This window comes from Marmota marmota, unplaced genomic scaffold (assembly GCF_001458135.2).
Source record: "Marmota marmota marmota unplaced genomic scaffold, marMar, whole genome shotgun sequence".
Classification (NCBI taxonomy): Eukaryota; Metazoa; Chordata; class Mammalia; order Rodentia; family Sciuridae; genus Marmota; species Marmota marmota.
In genome coordinates, this window is record NW_026000211.1 from 38,908,066 (window position 1) to 38,930,205 (window position 22,140).

At 33.3% G+C, this 22,140-nt stretch overlaps 1 protein-coding gene across 6 annotated transcripts in view; it reads right to left on the minus strand.

Moving 5' to 3' along the window:
- Nucleotides 1-434: 434 nt before the first annotated feature.
- The window catches only part of Pcdh9 (protocadherin 9), an 854,885-nt gene continuing 833,179 nt past the window's right edge, over nt 435-22,140 (minus strand). For all 6 annotated transcript variants that reach the window (XM_048791776.1, XM_048791773.1, XM_048791775.1 and 3 more), the window contains one exon: nt 435-2,354. In XM_048791776.1, coding sequence (XP_048647733.1) covers nt 1,981-2,354 — 374 coding nt within the window. In that variant the 3' untranslated portion in view covers nt 435-1,980. The remainder of the gene's footprint in view (nt 2,355-22,140) is intronic.

Below are 22,140 nucleotides of genomic sequence, written 5' to 3' on the forward strand. Positions count from 1 at the left end.
AATTTAAGTTTTAACTTGGAGCCATGTTTTCAGAAATGCATCTCAAACCCCAACAAATCGTCCTTGATTTATAAATAAAAGTGAAGTTTTATCAGCATGTGTTTATCCAACAATTAGAGCATTATTAATCACTTTGGATGTTGACCAAGAATTAACACACTACAATCAGGAATTCAGAACATTTATTGCAAGAGCTGAATAATTGTAAATAACGTAGAACTGGCAAAGCAGTAACAAGGATAATTGTTTAGATATTTATTCTGTCAAAGTCATCAAACACCCCTCACAAACCGACAAAAATGTACTTCAATAAGCAATGCACCCCTACCCATTATTTTCCATTATATGTGGAAAAATGTGAACTGCTATTTACAAAGTAATTGTATTTTTGGTAAGAACAAATTAACTATCAGATTAGCAAACCTTTTTTTTTTAAAGTTTTTTGTTTTATTTATTTTTTTTACTTTTAAACTGATGGTGAACCGTGGCATTAAGATAACTTTCACTTCTTTCAATAAAGACATTTTGTTGCATGCTATTTATTTGTTTAAATCATCTGTCATGCCTTAACAAAAACCTCCTAAGAATGTTCAAATTTGGATTTGTTTGCACGTGCAACTGAGATCTTATTAACATTAATTGTCACTGTGTTGGTTTGACCTAAGTGACAAAATGCTGGTACCTGCCAGGCATTGACCAACTATGATAACAAACAGTTAAACAGCAATAATTAGAGATTTATCCCTTTATTTCCCCCAACTACCCTACCTGGAGAATGTTCTGTTACATCATGAAGGCACAACACATTAAATATTTTGTGGCTATGGTCTAATAACACTTGTGTTACAACAACAGTATTGTATATGAGGATCAACACAAACTCTGTCATTTCAACAAAGTTGTAGACACACATTTGCCAAATTGAAACTATTTTTGAATAGTGATTTTTCTTCAATATATGCTAATTTTGATACATTAGTTTTGAATGAGTGACAAGTACAGAATATTATATCACTTTTGACGGATAACACTTTCCCATTACTTTCTCACTTAATAGTACTAATAAAGTGGTTTTTGCTTTTGCCTACTTTGAAAATAAGGATATAAAAAAAGGTTCTGAATTTCCAAGATTTTGCAGAACTCCTCTTTTTTTTGTATAAAGTTCTTAGTTTTTCCTTTCATCTTTATTCTTTTACAGAATTCTGACATTATAAGCTACCATTGAAGAAATCAGATTTCAGAACCTTTTCTTAAACACAAATGTTTAAGATTCTTTGAACGATGTGTGTCAAGACAGACTACTAACGCAGAAACACCTCACTAAAAGAAACAACAAAAATAACAATAAAGAGGTAAATTGAATAAAAAGGGAAAGAAGCAACCATAAACACAGAATTATGCTACAACATTTTTAGGTGAACGCTATAAGTACACAAAAGTTGTTAATAATAACTTGCTTCTATTTACAAATACTTTAACACTGATTGACTTACAAGTGTTCACTAACGTTGTTAACAGCACAATAGGTTTAATGCTTATCTTTTTAAGTTTTGTTTGAAGTAAAATGTCAAGTATAGCGGTCCCAGCATAAATCAATGACAAAAAAAGCACAATTTTCTAAAGATATGTTTGTCAGTCACTCTAATCCATGGAACTTTCTTACTCTCCAAATGCATATTCTATTGTTCATAGCAGCAGTCCAGGGTCAAAATAAAATGCAATAATAAAAATAAATTGCACAATGGAGAGATCTCTGGAGAGTTTAATCAATTCTAGTAAACAAGATCACATGGCTAGTAGAACTATCTTCTCTCTTAAGTTGTAAAACATTTTCTCCTCCATGGTGCTAACACAAAGTTATGGATATCCCTGCTATAAGGGGCATAGTTGTAGAGATCTATTGAATACATAAAGCTCTGACACACACGGTATTAGCATGTCTATTTAGATTAAGGTTATTAGGTCCCATATATCCTTATCTTAGAGTTGGTGCTCCTTAGGACTCTCAATCGCACCTCCTGCTTGCTTGTAAGACTTCAGATTTGCCAGAGGAATGTCTGTCATGTGGCTTCCATTGTTGAAATGGCCTTCATTGGAGCCAAACTGCTTACGGTCATTGAACTGGTTCCTGTTGCTATCTTCTTTCCAGGCTCTGGTCAGAGTGTGCCCATTCACAAGCTTGTCTTTCTTGACCCATTCTTTCTGGGGTGCAAAGGTTGAGAGAGGAGATTTCGGGTGTTGATATGGACCCAAGCCAGGAGGCATCCAGCAGTTATCAGAATGACCCAAAACCAAGCATTCTTGAGTGCACATCTCTGTTGCCTCAGCTAATCCCCGGGGACCCAGAGGCCCATCTGTAGAAGACAAGATACAGAGAATGTTAAGAAAGGAGGTGGATAGAATCCTCATTTAAAATGATCTCTTTAGAGAGAAAGTACAATAGGGTTATCACATTTTTTTCATGAAATTATATCAAGTGATCCAGCCTTGGCAACTTATTGAGAACCTGTTTCAAAGAAAGAAAGAAAGAAAGAAAGAAAGAAAGGAAGGAAGGAAGGAAGGAAGGAAGGAAGGAAGGAAGGAAGGAAGGGAAAAAGAAAAAGAAAAAGAAAAAGAAAGGAAAGAATAAAAGGGCTAGCACTGTATCTTAGTGGTAGCATGGACCTGGATTCAATCCCTAGCACCACATACATAGTACCACATATGCAAAGATTAATGGAGAAGCAATCAAATTCGTCCAATGGAGGAAAGACTTATTTTTTTCTTCCTTTAGCCGTTGTTTATAGATAGAAACAAAACTAGTTATCTCAATAGACAAACAGACCAAAAGATACATTTGGTTAAATAAGAATAACCATTTTCAATTAATCCTTCCATGGCATAGGAATGATCACTGATCTATCTTAAAAGAGCTCTCAGAGAAAAAATTTAAATCTTAAAAAATTATAAAAAGTAGAAAAAAATATTTGCAAAACTGAATATGCAAATTCTATATCTGCACAAATACAAGAAGCAAACCCTAGTACTTGAAACATCATTAAAAATGAATATTCTAAACATCTATATAAAATATTGTTTTTTCTGTGTAGGCACTTATTTTATTCTAGTTGAAATCAAATGAAACTATTTTTACAACTATTTTTAAAAACTAAATATTTATTTTTAAGGAATATTCTAATTAAATTATCATACTAAAAGTCACACCAGGTCTACTGAAGCATTCTGAAAACAGATTAAATTAAGAAACCTTTTGCACCCAAAGACAATATTTGGGTCCTCTAATTTCTGTATTCCTAAAGTACAAAACTGAAGGTAAATTATTAATTGAATTACATGGAATCTAACATTCATGGGGAAAAATCATGATAGGATTTTTCTTTTGTTTCATTATTTTCACTAGCAGGTAATCCAGAATAACTTTAAAATCAGAATTTCAAAGACAAACTCTTTCAAATGTGAAAAGAGGAAATAAGCCCTTCACTGAAAATAACAGTCAAATGGTTAAAGAATACATTGGGTTTTTGTGTGTGTGTGTGTGTTTTTTCCCCCTTGATTAAACAGTCAAGTGATAAGTGATAGCTTGGAAATTAGGAATTGATTTTATGAATAAGGTTAAGTGAGTAGGCAAGAAAGCCTCAGCTATAAAGCATTTTCGAAAGCAGAGTCATCAGAAAAAGGAAAAAACGATGTAGACAAAAACACACCTGCAAGTTTCCCTACATGAAAATTAAAATAACGGAAAAATACACTAGTATGGCAATATGTAAATCAATTGATGTGTAACTGATGTAATTCTGCAATCTGTATATGGGGTAAAAATGGGAGTTCATAACCCACTTGAATCAAAGTGTGAAATATGATATATCAAGAAATTTGTAATGTTTTGAACAACCAACAATTCAAAATTAAAAAAAAAAGAAAAAAAAATAACGGAAAAATAATTGGAATGAAAGTCTCTGCTAAAATCTACATTATCACAACTAATACTTCTAAATGTCCAATAATTGTGAGCTTTTTATGTTTACATCAACTTGCCTTAACAAAATCCTAATTATTTCTTACATATGAAGAAAGATCTGCTGAGATAGGCAATAGCTGAGACAACAAACTAGTCAGTATCAGAACAGACATCAGATGCAAGAGTGATGTGGCTAAAATGTACTATTTCATACAATTTCAAATTTGAGGCAGTTCTTTGGATCTAAAAGACTATTCTTGAGGATAACTGTAAAATTCCTTCCCATATGACCTGTATTCCCAGTCCCTCAAAAGCAAACGGTTTTATTTTATTTAAACACACATTCATTACTCTAAACCATTTGTCTCCAAAACCTCCAATGATGACCTATTTCCTTGGATATTTAATTTAAATTTCTCTATGAGCCTTTTTTGCCCTTTATTAATCTGACCACACTTTAAAAGTTCAAACTAATTCCTTGCTGGTTGGTTGGTGTTGGTGTACCTAGTAACTCTCATCCACAAAGCTAACACATTTCTCTCAAACCAATTCATACTTCTTGCTTTAGGATCTCAGGTTTAGGAGAAGCTTTTTGCCTGGCCTGTTGTCTTTTAATTACTGACTCCTTCAAGGGTCAGCCTCTGTCCCACATACCACAAGCAAGCTCTCATAACTGTCTGATCCATGTGTCATAGATACTTTAAACATTTGCACAGCTCTTTCCTTTATTGAGGAATAATAAATTTCCTCATGGACCTCCTTCAATTCTTGCTGCAATGCCATTTTTGTCTTTGGGGAAAGATTCTGAACAATTACAAGTTTTTAATTTAGTTTTCTCCCAACTAGATTGAAAATTCATTGATGGAAAAGAAACTGACCTATCAGTCTTCTGATTCCCTCATACTGCTGAGCAATAGTGATGATCTATGAACAATGCTAATTGTTAATTAAAATTTTATGAGGTTGAAAATGTTCTGAGAATTAATAAAGATATCCCCCCGCTTAAAGGCAGAGCTTAAGTAATTATAATAGAAGATGCTGATTTCACAAAGCTCACACCAAAAGCTCTTCAACAGCAAAATCTTTTGGTTATCAGTACTTTGTGACAGTTAATAAATGAATTATTTAACTTCTGTTAGATGTATTTACTCCTTTCAGATTTCAACAGAGATGAAGTAGTTAATCATCAATTTGATGTACAACAAGTCTTAAAGACTTTATAAAGCAAAACTTTATTTTTCCAATGTCATTAATGTTCATCTTATTTATCTCCAAAGGTGGGTTGGGAATTTTCAGCAACCTCAGAAATATCAAAAGAATCATTTTTTTTTTTTAAATTAAACTCAGGGAAAAAAAGAAAGAAAATATGCACAGTTATTTTTAAATTAACTTTATTCAATATACACAATCATCTTATTAAATTAAGACATATTACCCAAGAATTGAAAATGAGATCTTTGAGCATCTGTATTTGCAGACCTTAAGTTGACACATTGAGAGACACATTTTGATAGAGTATATATATTTTTTCTCTCAAAAAAAGCAACATTAATTATTCCACAAAAATCTACTGTACATGCTCTGTAGACTAGCATTGGAAAGAGGACCAGGAATATAGCAGATAACAGAAGTCTACACTGTTCATGGAACTGCAATATAACCTTGGGAACAATTGGCTTAAGAGCCATAAAAAGAGAGGGAAGCACAAGGCATCATCGATTCAGGCAGACTCTTATTTCTACAAGGTAAAAGACCAATACATATTGTACCAAGTTATATCATTTCTTCCATTTCCTTAAAGAGCTTCTTGAAGATAATTGATAAATGAAGACATTTATAATTAAAGTTTTGTGTGGGGTGCAAAATCATTAACTGGCAAAAAAAATGAGTTTCTGCCATTAAATAGCATTTATTGCTCTTTATTGCTCTTTGAGAAATATGTTTTTCATGATTCACTCTTATAAATGAATCTGAAGGAATTTGATAATGTCTGTAAATAAGATTATAGAAGTTTAGTATATTGTTTGGTAAATCTTTAAAATAGCTAACACTTGTATGTAAAATTTAGATTCATCCATAGGCCAGACACGCAATTGTACTTCATAGATGAAAGTAAAAAAATTATGTTACAGTTCCAAACTGGAGAAGCCTTCCAGGAAGAGCCACACAAGTGTTGCACCTGGAAACAAAGCACTAAGCTGGAAATCTCAGGGACAACTTATTAATGAATCGCAAGCAGAGTGGAGTTAGCTAGGATTCAGGGCTCTCTTTGCATACACTAATCTGAATAATTTCTCAGGTACCAGGTAAATAAGCTATCTCAAATTATCCAGTACCTGTCCCTTGGCTGGTTAGGGTGGATGCTTAATGACCCATTAACATGAAAGATCTAGAAGGGAAGTGCTGGTTTCCAATTCATTTCTCTCATGTTTAGAACGAAGGAAAATTTTTAATATATTTTTTAAATATTTATTTATTTTTTTCTTAGTTGTTGTTGACACAATATCTACATTTTATTTATTTATTTTTATGTGGTGCTGAGGATTGAACCCAGGGCCTTGCATGCACTGGGTGAGCACTCTACTGCTGAGCCACAAACCAAGTCCAAAACCATGGAAATTTCTTGTGCTCCCAGAAAGAAAAGAAGCATTCTGTTATGGATTATTAACATTTTGTTATGGATTATTAACATTTCTCAGTTTATGAATAAAAATAAACTGTGATTCTCCACCATATATATAACATTAAACTATTAGGGAATTTTTGCTAGTATTATAGTATACATTAAACTAAAATTCTTTATCTTTTACACATTTTTGTTATAACTATAAATAATTGTCCTAAATGAGGAGCAATTATAGTAGTTTTTATTCATACATTCTCTCAACAAATATTCATTGAAATCTGACATATATATATATTTTATATATATATATATATATATATATATATATATATATATATATATATATATATATATATNATATATTACACTGCTGGATTAATAGGTGTCTTGAGGTTTTACACGTCTGCATAGGAGTGTTTGTATATGTGTACATGAACATATGTGTTTTCTATATTGTTTCTCTAGTTTCTCTTAAACTTTATGAAGTCCTGGTTATGTTACATTATGCAATAATGTTTATAATTCTGGTTATGATTCCAAACGGCTTACACTTACTATAATTTAATCATTATTCTAAATTCTTTCCTTAAAAATAAAATAATTGAATACTCACAGCATGATGTTTTTAACACTAAAATATTACTTTTTAAAAAGTGAAATTATTTGTTTCTCTTCACATCTTCAGTTTGAGTTTATTTGTTTTGAAACATTCGTATAAAGATGTAAGTGCTGATAAAACTATGTAAGACATTTCTTTCTGCCTTTAAAATTTGAAAAAAATAATAAAGTATATGATAAAAAGATCTTGAAGTTCTCTTGGCATTTTATATTTACATCAGGTGTCAAATACTCCTCACTCCATCTTTGCACAAGTCACCTTCTCACTCAAAAACAAAAAAATATTTTCCAAAAGTTTAGCAATTAACCACTGTCAGAAAACTGCCTTCATTACTGGATTCTACAGCTACAGGCTTAAAATGTGAAACAACCCAAGTTAGTGGAAGTCCAGCCAGACTTTAGTGGAAAAATAAGTCAGTGGTCCTTGGTCTCATTTTATTATACCCGGAAGCAGAACTATTACTCCATTGATTAACTCACTGCTGTAATTAACAAGTAGCTTCTGGCTTGTTGACCAGCAGTTTTTCAGTCTGATTATTTGAAACCTTTTAACTCTAAAACTTTAAACTGGTATAAAATAAAATCCTCAGACTGTTTTATATTCCTGATTAGTTTTTATATAATAAAAAGTTTTTGCCTCTTAATAAATTTTCTTTCATTTTTGTCTTTTCTGGGGATCAAACTCAGTCTTCACACATAATAGGCAAGTTCTCTACTACTAATCTATATCCACAAACCAATGAATTAGAATTTTTACTGTTTTTGAGAATTTACTATTAGGCAAAATACACTTTAATCAGATTATTACAATGAAATTGTGAAATAGATAAGTCATTTTCATATCATTTTAAATCTAATTCATCACATGTCAATGAATTTTTTCAAGTTTTTAATAAGAGAAAAATTCCTCTTTAATGATGATCTTTTTAAAAATTCATTTTCATTATGAATATTAACTCATATTAATTGTATGAATTAATGGGTTTCACTGTGACATTTTCATTCATGTGTGTATGTGCTCCATGACACCCATCCTCTCTACTACCCTCAATTGCTCTTCTCTCTATTCTTTCTCACCCTGCCCCAGTCTCTTTCCTAATAGTCCCTCTTCTACTTTTAGGTCTCCCTTCCCAGTTTTCATATATGAAAGAGAATATGTGATACTTGTCTTTCTCTATCTGGCTTATTTCACTTAACATGATGCAACCAGTTCCATCTATTTTTCTGCATTTGACACAATTTTATTCTTCTTTATAAATGAATAATATTCCATGATGTATATCGACTTTATCTTCTTCATCCATTCATATTCTGACTGCCACCTAGGCTGATTCTGTAACTTGGCTATTGTGAATAGTAAGTACCGCAGTAAAGATAGGAACACAGATATCTCTTTTGTATACTGACTTTACTTCTTTAGGTATACACACTGAAATGTTATATCTGAATCACATGGTACCTCTATTGTTAGTTTTTTGTGGAAACTCCACATGATTGTCCATAGTAGTTGTACTAGTTTGTACCCCTACCAACAATTCCACATTCTCTCCAGCATTTGTTGTTTGTTTACTTTTGATGGTAGCTAGTCTGACTGGGGTAGCATATAAAGTCAGTGTTGTTTTGATTTGCTTTTCCTTGATTGCTGAAGATGTTGTTATTGTTTTGGTGCTTTATATATTTATGTATTTTTTTAATTTTTTGGTACCAGAGATTGAACCCAGGGACAATTAACTACTAAGTCACATCCCCAGCCCTTAGGGCATCTCTCAGTTACTGAGGCTGACTCTGAACTTGCAATCTTCCTGCCTCAGCCTCCTTAGCCTCTGGGATTACAGGCATGTACCACTGTGCCTGGCTGATATTTTTTAAATATATTTATTGATCCTTTATACTTTTTTCTATTTAGAAGTGTCTACTTAGATCATTTGCCCATTTATTGATTGGATTGCCTGGTCTTTTTTTGAGAAATTTTATGAGTTCTTTATATATTCTAGATAGTAATCCTTGTTTGGATGAACAGCTTGCAAAGATTTTCTTCTGTTTTTAGATTGTTTCCTCTGCTTTGCAGCTTTTAAATTTGATGTAATTCCATTTGTCAGTCCTTTCTTTTATTTCCTGAGCTACTGAAGTTCTATTTAAGAAACTTTTGCTTGTGCCTATACTTGAAGTGTTTTCCCTTAAGCAGGTTCAAAGTTTCAGATTTTACTTTAAGATCTTTGATCCTTGGGCTGGGGATGTGGCTCAAGCTGTAGCGCGCTCGCTCGCCTGGCATGCATGCAGCCCGGGTTCGATCTTCAGCACCACATACAAACAAAGATGTGTGTCCCCCGAAAACTAAAAAAAATAAATAAATATTTTAAAAAATTCTCTCTCTCTCTCTCTCTCTCTCTTAAAAAAAAAATCTTTGATCCATTTTCAGTTGATTTTTGTTCAGGATGAGAGATATGGATCTACTTTCAATCTTCTGCATATGAATATCCAGTTTTCCCAAAAGCATTTGTTGAAGATGTTATCATTTTTTTTTCATTTTTTAAATTTATATATGACAGCGGAATGCATTACAATTCTTATTACACATATAAAGCACAATTTTTTATATCTCTGGTTGTATACAAAGTATATTCACACTAATTCATGTCTTCATAAAAGTATTTTGCATAATAATGATCATCATGTTTCACCATCATTTCTAACACCATGCCCCCTCCCTTCCCCTCCAACCCTTCTACCCTATCTAAAGTTCATCTTTTCCTCCCATGCTCCCTCTCCCTATCCCACTATGAATCAGCCTCCTTATATCAAAGAAAATATTCAGCATTTGGTTATTTGGGATTTGCTAACTTCACCTAGCATTATCTTCTATAACTCCATCCATTTACCTGCAAATGCCATGATTTTATTCTCTTTTATTCCATTGTGTATATATGCCATATTTTTTAATCCATTCATCTATTGTAGGGCATCTAGGTTGGTTCCACAGTTTGGCTATTGCGAATTGTGCTGCTATGAACATTGATTGATGTGGCTGTGTCCCTGTAGTATGCTGTTTTTAAGTCCTTTTGGTATAGACCAAGGAGAGGGATAGCTGGATCAAATGGTGGCTCCCTTCTGTGAGGTGAATACAGAGCCTACATCTTAGGAGCAAATTTTTTACCCCTCACACCTCAGATAGAGCGCAAATATCTAGAGTGTATAAAGAACTCAAAAAGTTAAACACACACACACACACACACAAAAAAAAAAAATAACCCAATCAATACATGGGCCAAGGACCTGAACAGACACTTCTCAGATGATGATATATAATCAATCAACAAAAATATGAAAAAATGTTCATCATCACTAGCAATTAGAGAAATGCAAATCAAAACTACTCTAAGATTTCATCTCATTCCAGTCAGAATGGCAGCTATCATGAAGACAAACAACAATAAGTGTTGGCGAGGGTGTGGGGAAAAAGGTACACCCATATACTGCTAGTGAGGCTGCAAACTGGTGCAGCCAATATGGAAAGCAATATGGAGATTTCTTGGAAAGATGTTAAATTTTCTCTGATGTATTTTATAGTACTTTAGTTTAAGAATTATCAGGTTGAAGATACCTGGTTTTATTTCTGGGTCTTTTATTTTATTTCATTGTTTTGCCTGGTCTGTTTTATGCCAATACCACGATGTTTGTGTTACTATCACTTTGTAGTATGTTTTGAAATCACGTTTATGATGCCTCCAGACTTGCTCTTTTTGCTCAGAATTGCTTTGACTATTCAGAGTCTTTTCTGATTCCATATGAATTTTAGGACTCTTTTCATGTTCAATGAGGAATGTCACAAGTTCTTCGATGGGATCTCCTTGGATCTGCAGATCATTTTCTATAATATATTCATTTTCACAATACTAATTTTCCCAATTCATTAAAGATAGAATTCCATCTTCTAGGATCCTATTTTATTTTTGAGGCTTTTAGGAATAAAATTGTTTTCCTTATTTCTTTCTCCATGAATTAATTATTACTTAAAAAGCTGATTGCTATATTTTGACTTTGTATTCTGCTACTTTGCTGAATTTATCAGTTATAAAAGTCTTTCTGTGAAGTCTCTGTGGATGTCTAAATGTGGAATCATATCATTTGCAAAAAGATATAATTTGCCTTCTTTTAGACTTATATACTTTTACTTATTTCTCTTATTGCCATGTCTAAAATTTCAGTTACTGTATTGAGTAAGATTGGTTAGAGTTGACACCCTTGTCTTGTTCCTGATTTAAAAGAAATATGTCTCCCATTCAGTATAATTTTGGTTAAGGCCTGTTGTATCTAATTTTTACTATGCTGAGGTATGGTCTTTCTATACCTAATATATTTGGGCCCTTTATCATGAAAGAATATTGAATTTTATCAATGGTATGTTCTACATGTATTGAGAGAATCATATATTTGTTCTTAATTTTATTTATGTTTTTCATAACATTAATTGTTAATGCAATGCATATCTGAGTGTCATGCTATAATGCATTTTGTGGTAAGAGCATATATAGCTATTTTTATGAAAAACATTTTTCTCCTAAGTTCTAATTTTCATGTATTCCCCTAAGGCTTTACATGAGCACAAGCGTGTAGAATGCTAAGAGTTGTGCATCACTAAATACCTTATAATAGAAGATACACATACTGATTAGAGTTTGATAAAGTTATTTCCCTGACATCCTACATTTTTTTCTCTATACTTGCTGTTATGAGCACGCTGAGAAAAATTTTAATTTTTACACTTGTTGTTTACCCTGATCATTCTTTCTACAACAAAATGTAAGGAAACAAATTTTAATTTTAATTTTTTTAAAGACTGATACAACAAAAAGTCTTTTTTTACTAGCTCATTTTCAACCTCAGTTTCATCTGTCTTTCTTTCTTTCTTACTTCCTTTTTAAAACAAGATGTAGCAAAATTATTAATTATATTTTTGGAGTATTAAACAGGAAAGCTAAAGGTAATGGATTGGTAAGCCTAGAAGGACCTAAAGGACAAGTCAGAAACAAATTTATTTCATAGACATCCCCAAATCCACTATTTCATCAACATGTTCTTTATTTATTGAGTTGCTTAAAAATTAAATCAGTTGATTTGTTTTGAAATGAATACATGAAATGATGTACATAGGTTATAGACAGATACTAATCATTTTACATAAGGAACATGTGCATGTGTGGATTTGGCATGGGTGACTGGTTCCTGAAAGCATTTCTCTGCAGATACTAAGGATCAAATGTAATTTTGAGAATAATATTTCCCATTCATTCATTTTTTTAAAAAAAGTTCAGCTCTTGTTAGGTTTGAAAAATTATTGCATAAAATATCTAAAATCAGAACAAATTCAGAAATCTCAATGTGATCATCACAAGTAGGGATAAATCCCTAGCACAACAATGAATTAGTATGGATTTTTAGAAAGTAATATCAGATTTCCTAACTCCAAGTCTCTTATCTACAAATTAAGAGAAAAAAGATCAGATTTTGATGTGTGAGTTCTACAAATTCTTTTATTCTTTAACTATCACTGTAGTTTGTCACCCATGTAATCTAATAATCAAACTCTTCAAGGTTATTTTTATTTAATTAATGAGAAGTAGAAGTCTATTGTTCTGATAGACTACTCCATCACTGAAGTTGAATTACGGTTTTGGATTGTGAAATTATATTTAAGATAAATATACATATTTTTAATCTAAGTAAAAACTTGATGGTTTTATCAGAGTTTTATCTTGTAGCTCAGATTTAAGAACATTGTGAATGCATCTACAGTCACCTTGAAAAACAAATAAACACAAAGCCCACAACAGTAGGATTTAACAAAACCTTTGGTTAACAAGTAAACAAGGATTAAATGTTTTACACGTTCCTCATACATATTTTTTTTTCCCTTGGTCACAGATGAAAAGTCAACATTTGCAGATGGAGAAAGTCCAAATGCAATAACACATGGCCACCCCAAGCAGCAGACTCTCTGCCAGAGAAGATATTGCTATTTGGACAGACTTTATAGTTCAAAAAGAATGGAGAGTACTCCTTTATACATCCTCTGCCTTCTTCTGCATCACATGAATATTAGCAGATGATTTCCTCATCTGCTGAAGCTAAGTGCCGAAAAGAAAATTATCTCTGATAATTTTATGAATTCACCAGTAGTATTTTATATTGCTATCACTTGAAGGACAATAGTCTAATGAGATAAACTTTCAGTGATTAAATAAATTTTGACTAAATTTCTTGATGTGGAACATATTACTTATATTATTGAGGATCATATTTACTTCCCTCTATAGTTCATAATTTCTTTTAACAAGATTTGATGTCTTTCATTAAAAAATACTCAAAATTCATATGCTGATGTCTTCTGAATTACTCTTCATTTCATCCAAATTGAGTTGTTTCTAAGAAAAAAAAAATAGGTAAATCTCATTGATCTGAAACACCTTTTTATAAAGCAGGTCAAAGGTTTGAAGCAGTAAAATAATTTTATAGAGATTACTTTCTGGTGGAAAACTAAGATTAAAATGAAGAATCAACTTCCATAATCTTCTGTCCCTTTAAAAAACTTGTAGTTCAAATCTAGGTTGGTATTACATAATGTTGTGAAATAATTCCCTTTTACACAATGTCCTCTGTTTCCCATGTTCCAGGACTATTAATCAGAATGGGCAGGGGGACTTGTAAAGTTCATTTTCATATCCAGGGGCCTACAAATGTCCTCACCCATCACTGCTGTATGGATTCTCTCCTGGACTCTGGGCTGGAGGTTCAACTGTTCAGTCTTCAGTGGTAAGAGACCCACGTGATTTTGACCATCAGGCAAATTAGACGAAATACTTCATAAATTATCAATGATTTAAAGACACAATACTTTATATATTTGATGTATTATATTTAAATGGAATAAAATATTAATTATGGTCCATGCGTCCGATAGGTGTATGTGTGTATATGTTTATACTTGGAATCTCTAACTATCACTTCGAATTAAAATATCATAGCTGAGCAATTCTCTAATGTTAATATGTATATGAATCACTTAGGGAAATTATTTAAATGCATATTATGAGTCAGTAAGAGTGGGTGGGTCCTAAGTTCCTGAATTTCTCAAAATTCCTCAAATAAAGTTGCTTATATTCATGAACTACATTTTTGAGATTCAAAGATGTGGAGGACTTAGTTCTCTCCATCCTGTCTATTCTCAGGGCTAAACCACTAAAGTTTTCAGACTTCATTAGCTACCAGAATTAATTTGAGGGCTTTTAAACATAGAGTTCTTGATCCTATCAAGAAATTCTCATAGGTTTGATGTGGAACCCAATAATTTTCCATCTCAACTGTTGCCACACTGATTCCTCCAGTCTGTCAATAGCTTCACTGTAAGCATGGGTTTCCCTGGATAGCAATGAACCCTTCTTGAGACCAGTAGTTGTTGAAATGCTCAGACTCATTATCTATATTCACCCTAAGTGAGCTCTTATAGTTATATGGACTTATATATGCTGATGATTCCCCCATATATCTGCCTAGCCCTTTATCTTTCTTCTAGGGGCCATATTAGTTTATCTGACTCCCTACTCAGTGAGCATCATTTGATTTCTTACAGGCATTTCCAAATTATATTCTGTATTTTTTTTTCAATTCTCTAAACCTACAATTGGCTCTGAATTTCTCATTGCTGCATATGAAAATACCCATTGCCATGATGCTGAATACAAAAACAAAATGATTAGAGTCATCCTTGACACCTATTAGGCAGAAATTTAAATTCTTCCTCCTCTCAGTATTTCCTACCATAATCTCTGAGACTGTGAATCACACCAGTGATGATTGAATTATATGACAAATATGTCACACCAGTAATTATGTTGAATTATATGGCAAAAGGGGATTTACAGGAATAATAATTGTGCTAATCAGTTGATATTTAGTTAATGAAAAAGATTGTGGGTAGGCACAACATAGCTATGAAGATAAAAGAACCAAACAGAAAGGTTGTAAGAACAGCTAAGAACTGAGAGCACCACTCAATAGATGGCCTGCACAACAGAGATTTCAGTCTTATACCCACAAGGAACAGGATTATGCCAACAGACCCAATGACCTGGCAGCCTATTCTTCCTCTGAGCCTCCAGATCAGAATCCTGCCCAGCTGAGTCCTTGATTTCAGTTTTGGGAATCTCAAACCATGTCAAGTCGACCTAGATTCCTGAGATTACAAAATGGATGACAACTGATACTATAAATCTATGCTTCTATAAACTGCTAAATTTGTTAAAATTTGTTCCTAAGCAATAGATAATTTATACAACAATTTTCTTTTATTCCAATCACACAATCAGTAAGTCATTTAGTTCATCAACTTGGCTGCAAATTCAGTAGCTCAAGCAACCGTCATTTCCTATCTGGACTCATTATTCCATACTTTTTTTTATTCTAGTTTCCGATCTATAACTAGAGGCAGCACACATGTATCAACTTCCTGAGGGTTATAACAAACTGCCAAGAAACTAGTGGCTTAAAACAACACACATTCACACACCTACATTTCTAGAAGTCAAAAGTGTGAAATCAATTTCACTGGGGTAATTCAAGGTGTTGGGCTGGTTTCTTCTGGAAGTTCTGAAAGAAGAATCCATTCTCTTTTCTCTCTTCCAACTTCTTGAGGCCATCTGTGTTCCTTGCAATGAGATTTCCTCCTCTGTTTTTCCAAGTACTACTTTAATGGTCACATCACCTTCTCCTCTGACTCCTCCTGCATTCCTCTTATAAAGACATCTATGATTACCATAGATCACCTAGGATGACCTCATCTCAAAGTGAGATCCTTAACTTAATCACATCTGCAAAGTTCTTCTTGTTCACATAAGTTACTACTGATGCATTATGGGTGCTGAGGTATAGTCTGTTTGTGGGAACTATTATTCAGCCTAACACAATATGTAAAACAGAATGACTCACTCACCTACTTTCAATCATTCATATCAGGGAAAAAGCCACACTCCTCCTCAAGGCCCAGAGAACTTCCTATGGCCCATTCCCACCCAGCTTCCTAATCTCATACCACACCTCCATCTCTACACTCTTCGTTGATTCTTGCTATGCCTTTAAGTATATTAAGTTCAGTTTGGTCTCAGGGTCTTTGGTTTTGATATTAATTATGCCTAGAATAATCTTATTGTCCGTAGAGTTACTACTCCTTCACTTCATTTATGTGTTTCAGTTCATTAGAGCGTTTCCTGACCACTGTAAAAAATAATAATCTTCTCTACTCTGTCATTCTCTATCCCCTTACCCATCCTTATTTCTCTTTATATTTCACTACCTTCACTTCATATTTATTTGTTAATAATCAATCTTTCTCACTTTAGTAAGTGCCACAAAGTTAAGTAGTTTGCTTTTGTGATAACTGTATTCTCAACATCTAGTACTCTAGTCTGGTACGTTGTAGAGAATTATTACATATATTTAAAAGAGAAAAACATGTATAAGATTTGTACTAGATATGAAATCATCAAACTAACATAAAAACTATATATACCATTATGAGACAAATGTTTTCCATCAAAGAAATAGTTAATAGTGCTATTTCTAACCTATACACTACAAATATTGGTAAGAATACTTAGCGTAACAGCTCTCCAAGAGAATCTTTACAATATCTAAACAGTATTAACAAGGGCTAAATAGATGCTTTCAAAAGCACTTATATTTTGCCTTAGTTTGGAGTTGAAACAAATGGGACTACCCCAAAGTAAAACATAATTAGCCTGCTTCCTAAATCCCCTCTCACCACTTACTTAATCACACCAAACCATTCATAATTCCTTTAGCCACAGAGCTCTTTAGATGTTTTCAAAAATCCAGATTCACAGAATATATAACAAAGCAATTCTTTAAAGCCTGAAGACATCAAAGTAATTATTAGCAATTATTCTAGGGCAGAGATCTAATAAGGTGCAGATTACTGTGCAGGATTTAATCTTTGGTATAGGTACTTTCAAGTAAATGAGAAGATATTTAGAAAACATTAAGTTGATTAACAAATGTATTGAAAATATAAAAGTAGTTTAGGCTCTCTACAAATATATTATTTTTACCATGATAAAGGATGCAATTACTTTTCATGAAGATTAGAGTGGTGGGGGTGTGGAAATGGGGGGATAAGATTTTAAAAAGAAGCTAATATGTTATATTAGAGGGCTATAGGATACCATTGTGAAATCCATTGCTTAAACTCAGTTTTACATAAAGAAAAACTACTCTAAAGATGGGAAAATGTTGTATTTTGAAAGAATGTCTAAGGGAACAGTTGAAAAATGCTATTACTCCATTATTGAAAATGGTCTATATAAAAGAGTATTGTAGAGAGAAATTTTGCTTTCTCAGAGTGATGCATAGGATTATCTATTACAATCTAAAATATAAGTTTATATTTTAAAAGACCTTGCAAATCCAGAGAAATTACTTCATTAATTCAGTTCCTTGAAAGAAAACTTATTTCCTAAAATGACAAATATCGAATGCAAATTTTGTAACATCTATATAAAGTTGGCTGAAATTTTCTGCAGTATTTTCTGCTTTGTTTTTCAATCATAAATACAATTTTTTAATTGAAAGACAGAAGTCACACATTTTTAAAATACTAGGCTACTGTTTTATTGGTAGTTTGACCATTACTTCCTAATATTCAATAGACATAATATTGTTATACTTATCATAGAAAAATCATTGTCATTACATTTTATAAGACATAGTATCTTTTTCTAAAATGAAAAAGAAATTTCTGGCAGTTTCAGTGTACTCTAATATTTAGTTGAAAATATTTAAAGAGCTGTCAAGATGAAGACAAACTTTTCATATAAAACTTTAGGAATCCTAGCATTGCCCTCAGAACAGTGCCTTAGTAAGTGTAAGAAAACAAATGGGAAGGGAACTGCCTTCGAGTTCTCTATCTAGGAGGAAAGCATTTGGTAAGTAAAATTTAATCTTGTCTTCAGAGGGATTGGTTGTCTTTGGATTCTGGGTTATGACAGTCACATTGGCTTCTTATTTAGACCTCTTCTCCCTTTATAATTAAATATATTTTTATTCTTTTTCATTTCCTTTTTGTTAGAGTCTGTAAACAAGTCAAAATAACACCTGGCATTTTGCCAGGGGAATGTTAAAATTCGTAAACAAGTCTGGATGGTGCCTGGCAAAATGTCAGAGGGAGTGGTTTAAGAAGTAACAAAACCGAGCCATTAGGTGTAGAGATTCCTGATTGGTTGACTGATGTATCTAGTTTATGCTAATTAGATAAGCTGTGTGGAATGTATAAATACTGCTCCTGTCCTGCAATAAACGGCTTCCACTCCTGCTGTATCAAGTACACAAGTTATTCGTCACCCCCCGGTTATTTTGCCCAGCCAGCCGGGCTGCGGCACCTTTTATTAAAATGACCCATGTTTGAACATGATTGGTCTTTGACTATTCTGGTAAGCTCATTAATATTACCATGTCATTGACCAAATGTTAATTGTTATTCTTTAGAAGGATATGAAAGCATCAGGGACAGCTTTATAGAGCTACTTCAATCCAAATGCAAGGTTGCTTCAGGCAGATGGCAGATGAATGCAATTTTGAGATAGTTTCATTGAGACATCTCTGGACTCCTACTGTGAAACCTTGACTCCCCATGAGCCAGCACAGCTTAGGCAATTTTAAGTGTCTTGACAGGAAAGAGAACATGCTAAAGGAGATTAACAGAAGAATTTAATGAACAGACTCTTCATAAAGTACAGGCTTGGGAAAATATACTACCGGGGTGCTGGGAGAGGCAAGGACCTGGAAAAGTTGGAAATTATCACAACCTTAGGCTGAAAGGTTCAAGATGAGGCAGAAATGTGCCTAGAATCTTGCGAGAAGAATACCTGGAATAAAATAAATAATGGCTTTTCTTGGTGCTGGATATATAACCCAGAACCTCACACATGTTTAGCATGTTCTACACTGAGCTATGCCCCCCAATTCTCATTAGTGACTTTTAAAATAACCTAATTTACATCCAAGCTTTGATTTTTTAACTGATCTAAACACCATTTCAAAATCCTCTGTAGTCACCCGTGAATAATCCAGCCAGACTTAATCAGTTTAGAAACAATACTACCTCCTAACTATACTGATATGTAAGCCAGTTATTAGAATAATAAATTAGAGTAAAATTATTTATGATTTCAGGGCAACCTTTAGAGACAATAGAAACTGTTAGGGTCTGTAAACAAGTCTGGATGGTGCCTGGCATTTTGCCAGAGGGAGTGGTTTGTGAAGTAACACCAGCGAGCCATTAAGTGTGGAGATTCCTTATTGGTTGACTGCTGTATCTAGTTTATGTTAATTAAGATAAGCTGTGTGGAATGTATATATACCTCTCCTATCCTACAATAAATGGCTCCCACTCCTGCTGTATCAATGTACACAAGTTCCTCGTCACCCCCTGGTTATTTTGCTGCAGCCGGACTGCAGCAAGAAACTATGTTAGTAACAAAGAATAAAGTGTTCAATGTGTTTTTAAATATATGAGACAATTCTTGAAATGTTGTGTGTATACATTTAACAAATATCATATATCATTTATGCAAAACATTACAACCTAACTCAACCAGGCTTATATGTATTAGAAATATGTTTATTAGAAAATGTATGAGTCAGAGTTTCTGCATCCATTCAACTTCATGCAGTAAAATATAATGGAAGCACTTGATTCCATTTTTGAGTTCCGACATTATCCTCTGTGCCTCAGTCTACCACATCAATAAAATCACAGGACAGCTAAGCCTTGCAAAACACTATCAATACTATTTAGGGCATCAGTTCATTTTTCTCTAATAGAAATGAACTGCACAGTGAACCTTTATTTTTTAATCTAGATGACAGTCAAAGGTTACGAGATCTGTGAACCTTTGACAAGATTTATAAACTTAAGTTGTTGTCTATAACAATTGGTATGGCTTTGGTTCAAAATCAATCACTAAGTGTATTTTTTCACTTGGTGAAATACTCTAAAATGCAAAATGTTCTGTCAGTATGGAGAGAAAATAGAACTCTGACAGCACATTTCACAACCATGGTATTACTGATAGACTTCCTGGAACTGTATTCCTTGGTGGAATGCGTGTGCGAGCGCACACACACACACACACACATGCGCGTGCACACACACACACACACACACCTATCCAAAATCTAAGTATCTTAGGGCCACCTTGTTGACAACAGTATTATTTTAGTCTAATTAACTATATACTGTAGAACTTGATTATATTTTACAAGCTTCATTGTAACAAAATACGGCCCAGTTGATAGAAGATGAACTGATGCTGTTGAATTAAATAGATGATATAAGATTAACACATTGTAGCTTAAGTATTCTCCCTTTAAGCAAGGCCACTGAACTGAGTGTCTTTCCCTGTCAGAGTGTTGTTCACTAAATCAAACGCATGGCTTCTTAGTAATTACTGCTACATTCACCAAAATGTATTCTCCTCTTAATTGAATATGCTGCACACACCCTAGGCAAAGCATAAGATATATACCTGGCATTGCTTTACAATCTTGCTTGATTGGACTCCTGAAGCAAACTATAAATATATACCAATGATTACAACCTGCTCTTTAAATTCTATGACATTAAGTTGAAGAATGTCAAAGTCATGCACCAGGAAACATACCAAAGGTTTCCTTCAAAAGCTGGGTAATCATTTGCCATGAGATTGTTCTACTTGTTATAAAATAAATATTTAATTTTTGAACCCACTTTTTTGCAGAGTTGAGGGGTGATGTTCTAACTTATTTTTTTAAATGAACTGGAAATGACAGTTCCTTATATACAGATTACATTTCTATGGGTAAAGGTGAATAAGCATGGATAAAGATCAATGTAACACTGGGCAATTTTGTAATTATACAAATAGATTATTGGTTCATTCTCATCATTTCTCTTAGGCGCTGGTCCTGTTTGAAAGTGTGGTGTTTGGCTGGCTACCTGTTTTTAAATCCTTAGGGTCATCACTCAGTACATGAAATTCTAAACTGTCTTTATTTGTTTGTTTGATTAAAATGGTCATTGTAGATGCATGGGTTATGTTTGTGAGAACATTTGTTTAAAAAACAAACAAGCAAACAAGCAAATTTTAGAAACCTATTCTTTATAGTGGTTCCTGCTGAAAGATAAACAAGCCTTATCTGTATTTTCTGAACTGTGATGAGATTTGAAATTATTTTTAGTGTTTTCCCTTTCTAGCCCACTTAAGCTCCACACCCCTGGAGCTCACTAAGGAGCAGAAGTTTGCTTGCTTGTGACTCATTTCTTATTTCCTCACTTGCTCAGTAGCACAGGGCCTCTTGTACCTAGCTCCAGTGCCAATGATTAAGAAATATTCTAGGCCTGTGAGGTGACTGTGTCACCAACTTTATTAAATGTAAATCATGATCCAAATTGATAACATGATCTGAATTATATTAACAGGACCACATAGCATCCATTAGGGAGCATACAAAGTGTGATAATGATGATGATGATTTGGAATAGATAGCAAATTTGTGTCACATTATTTTGGCTGTTCTCCTGTAGGACATGCTGATTTTTGCTTTATTTTTAAATTTCATTCTATGAGTTAAACATTCTGGGGTCAGGGTATTCAAGTCCCTAACAAAATGTACCAACTGAATGGCAAGGAGCCAAGACATCCCATTCTGTCTGGTTATCCCAATGACAGATGCAAATTGACTTAGGATCATTTTGGCTGGGATGATCAATATTGATTGTGAAAATGTCCTCAGCTTAGTTTGTCACACACAGACACTGCGTAAGTGTTTAAACACATTAATCAAGAGACTGACGCAGTGAAGTTCAACTTGAGTGGCAGCACTAAGAGAG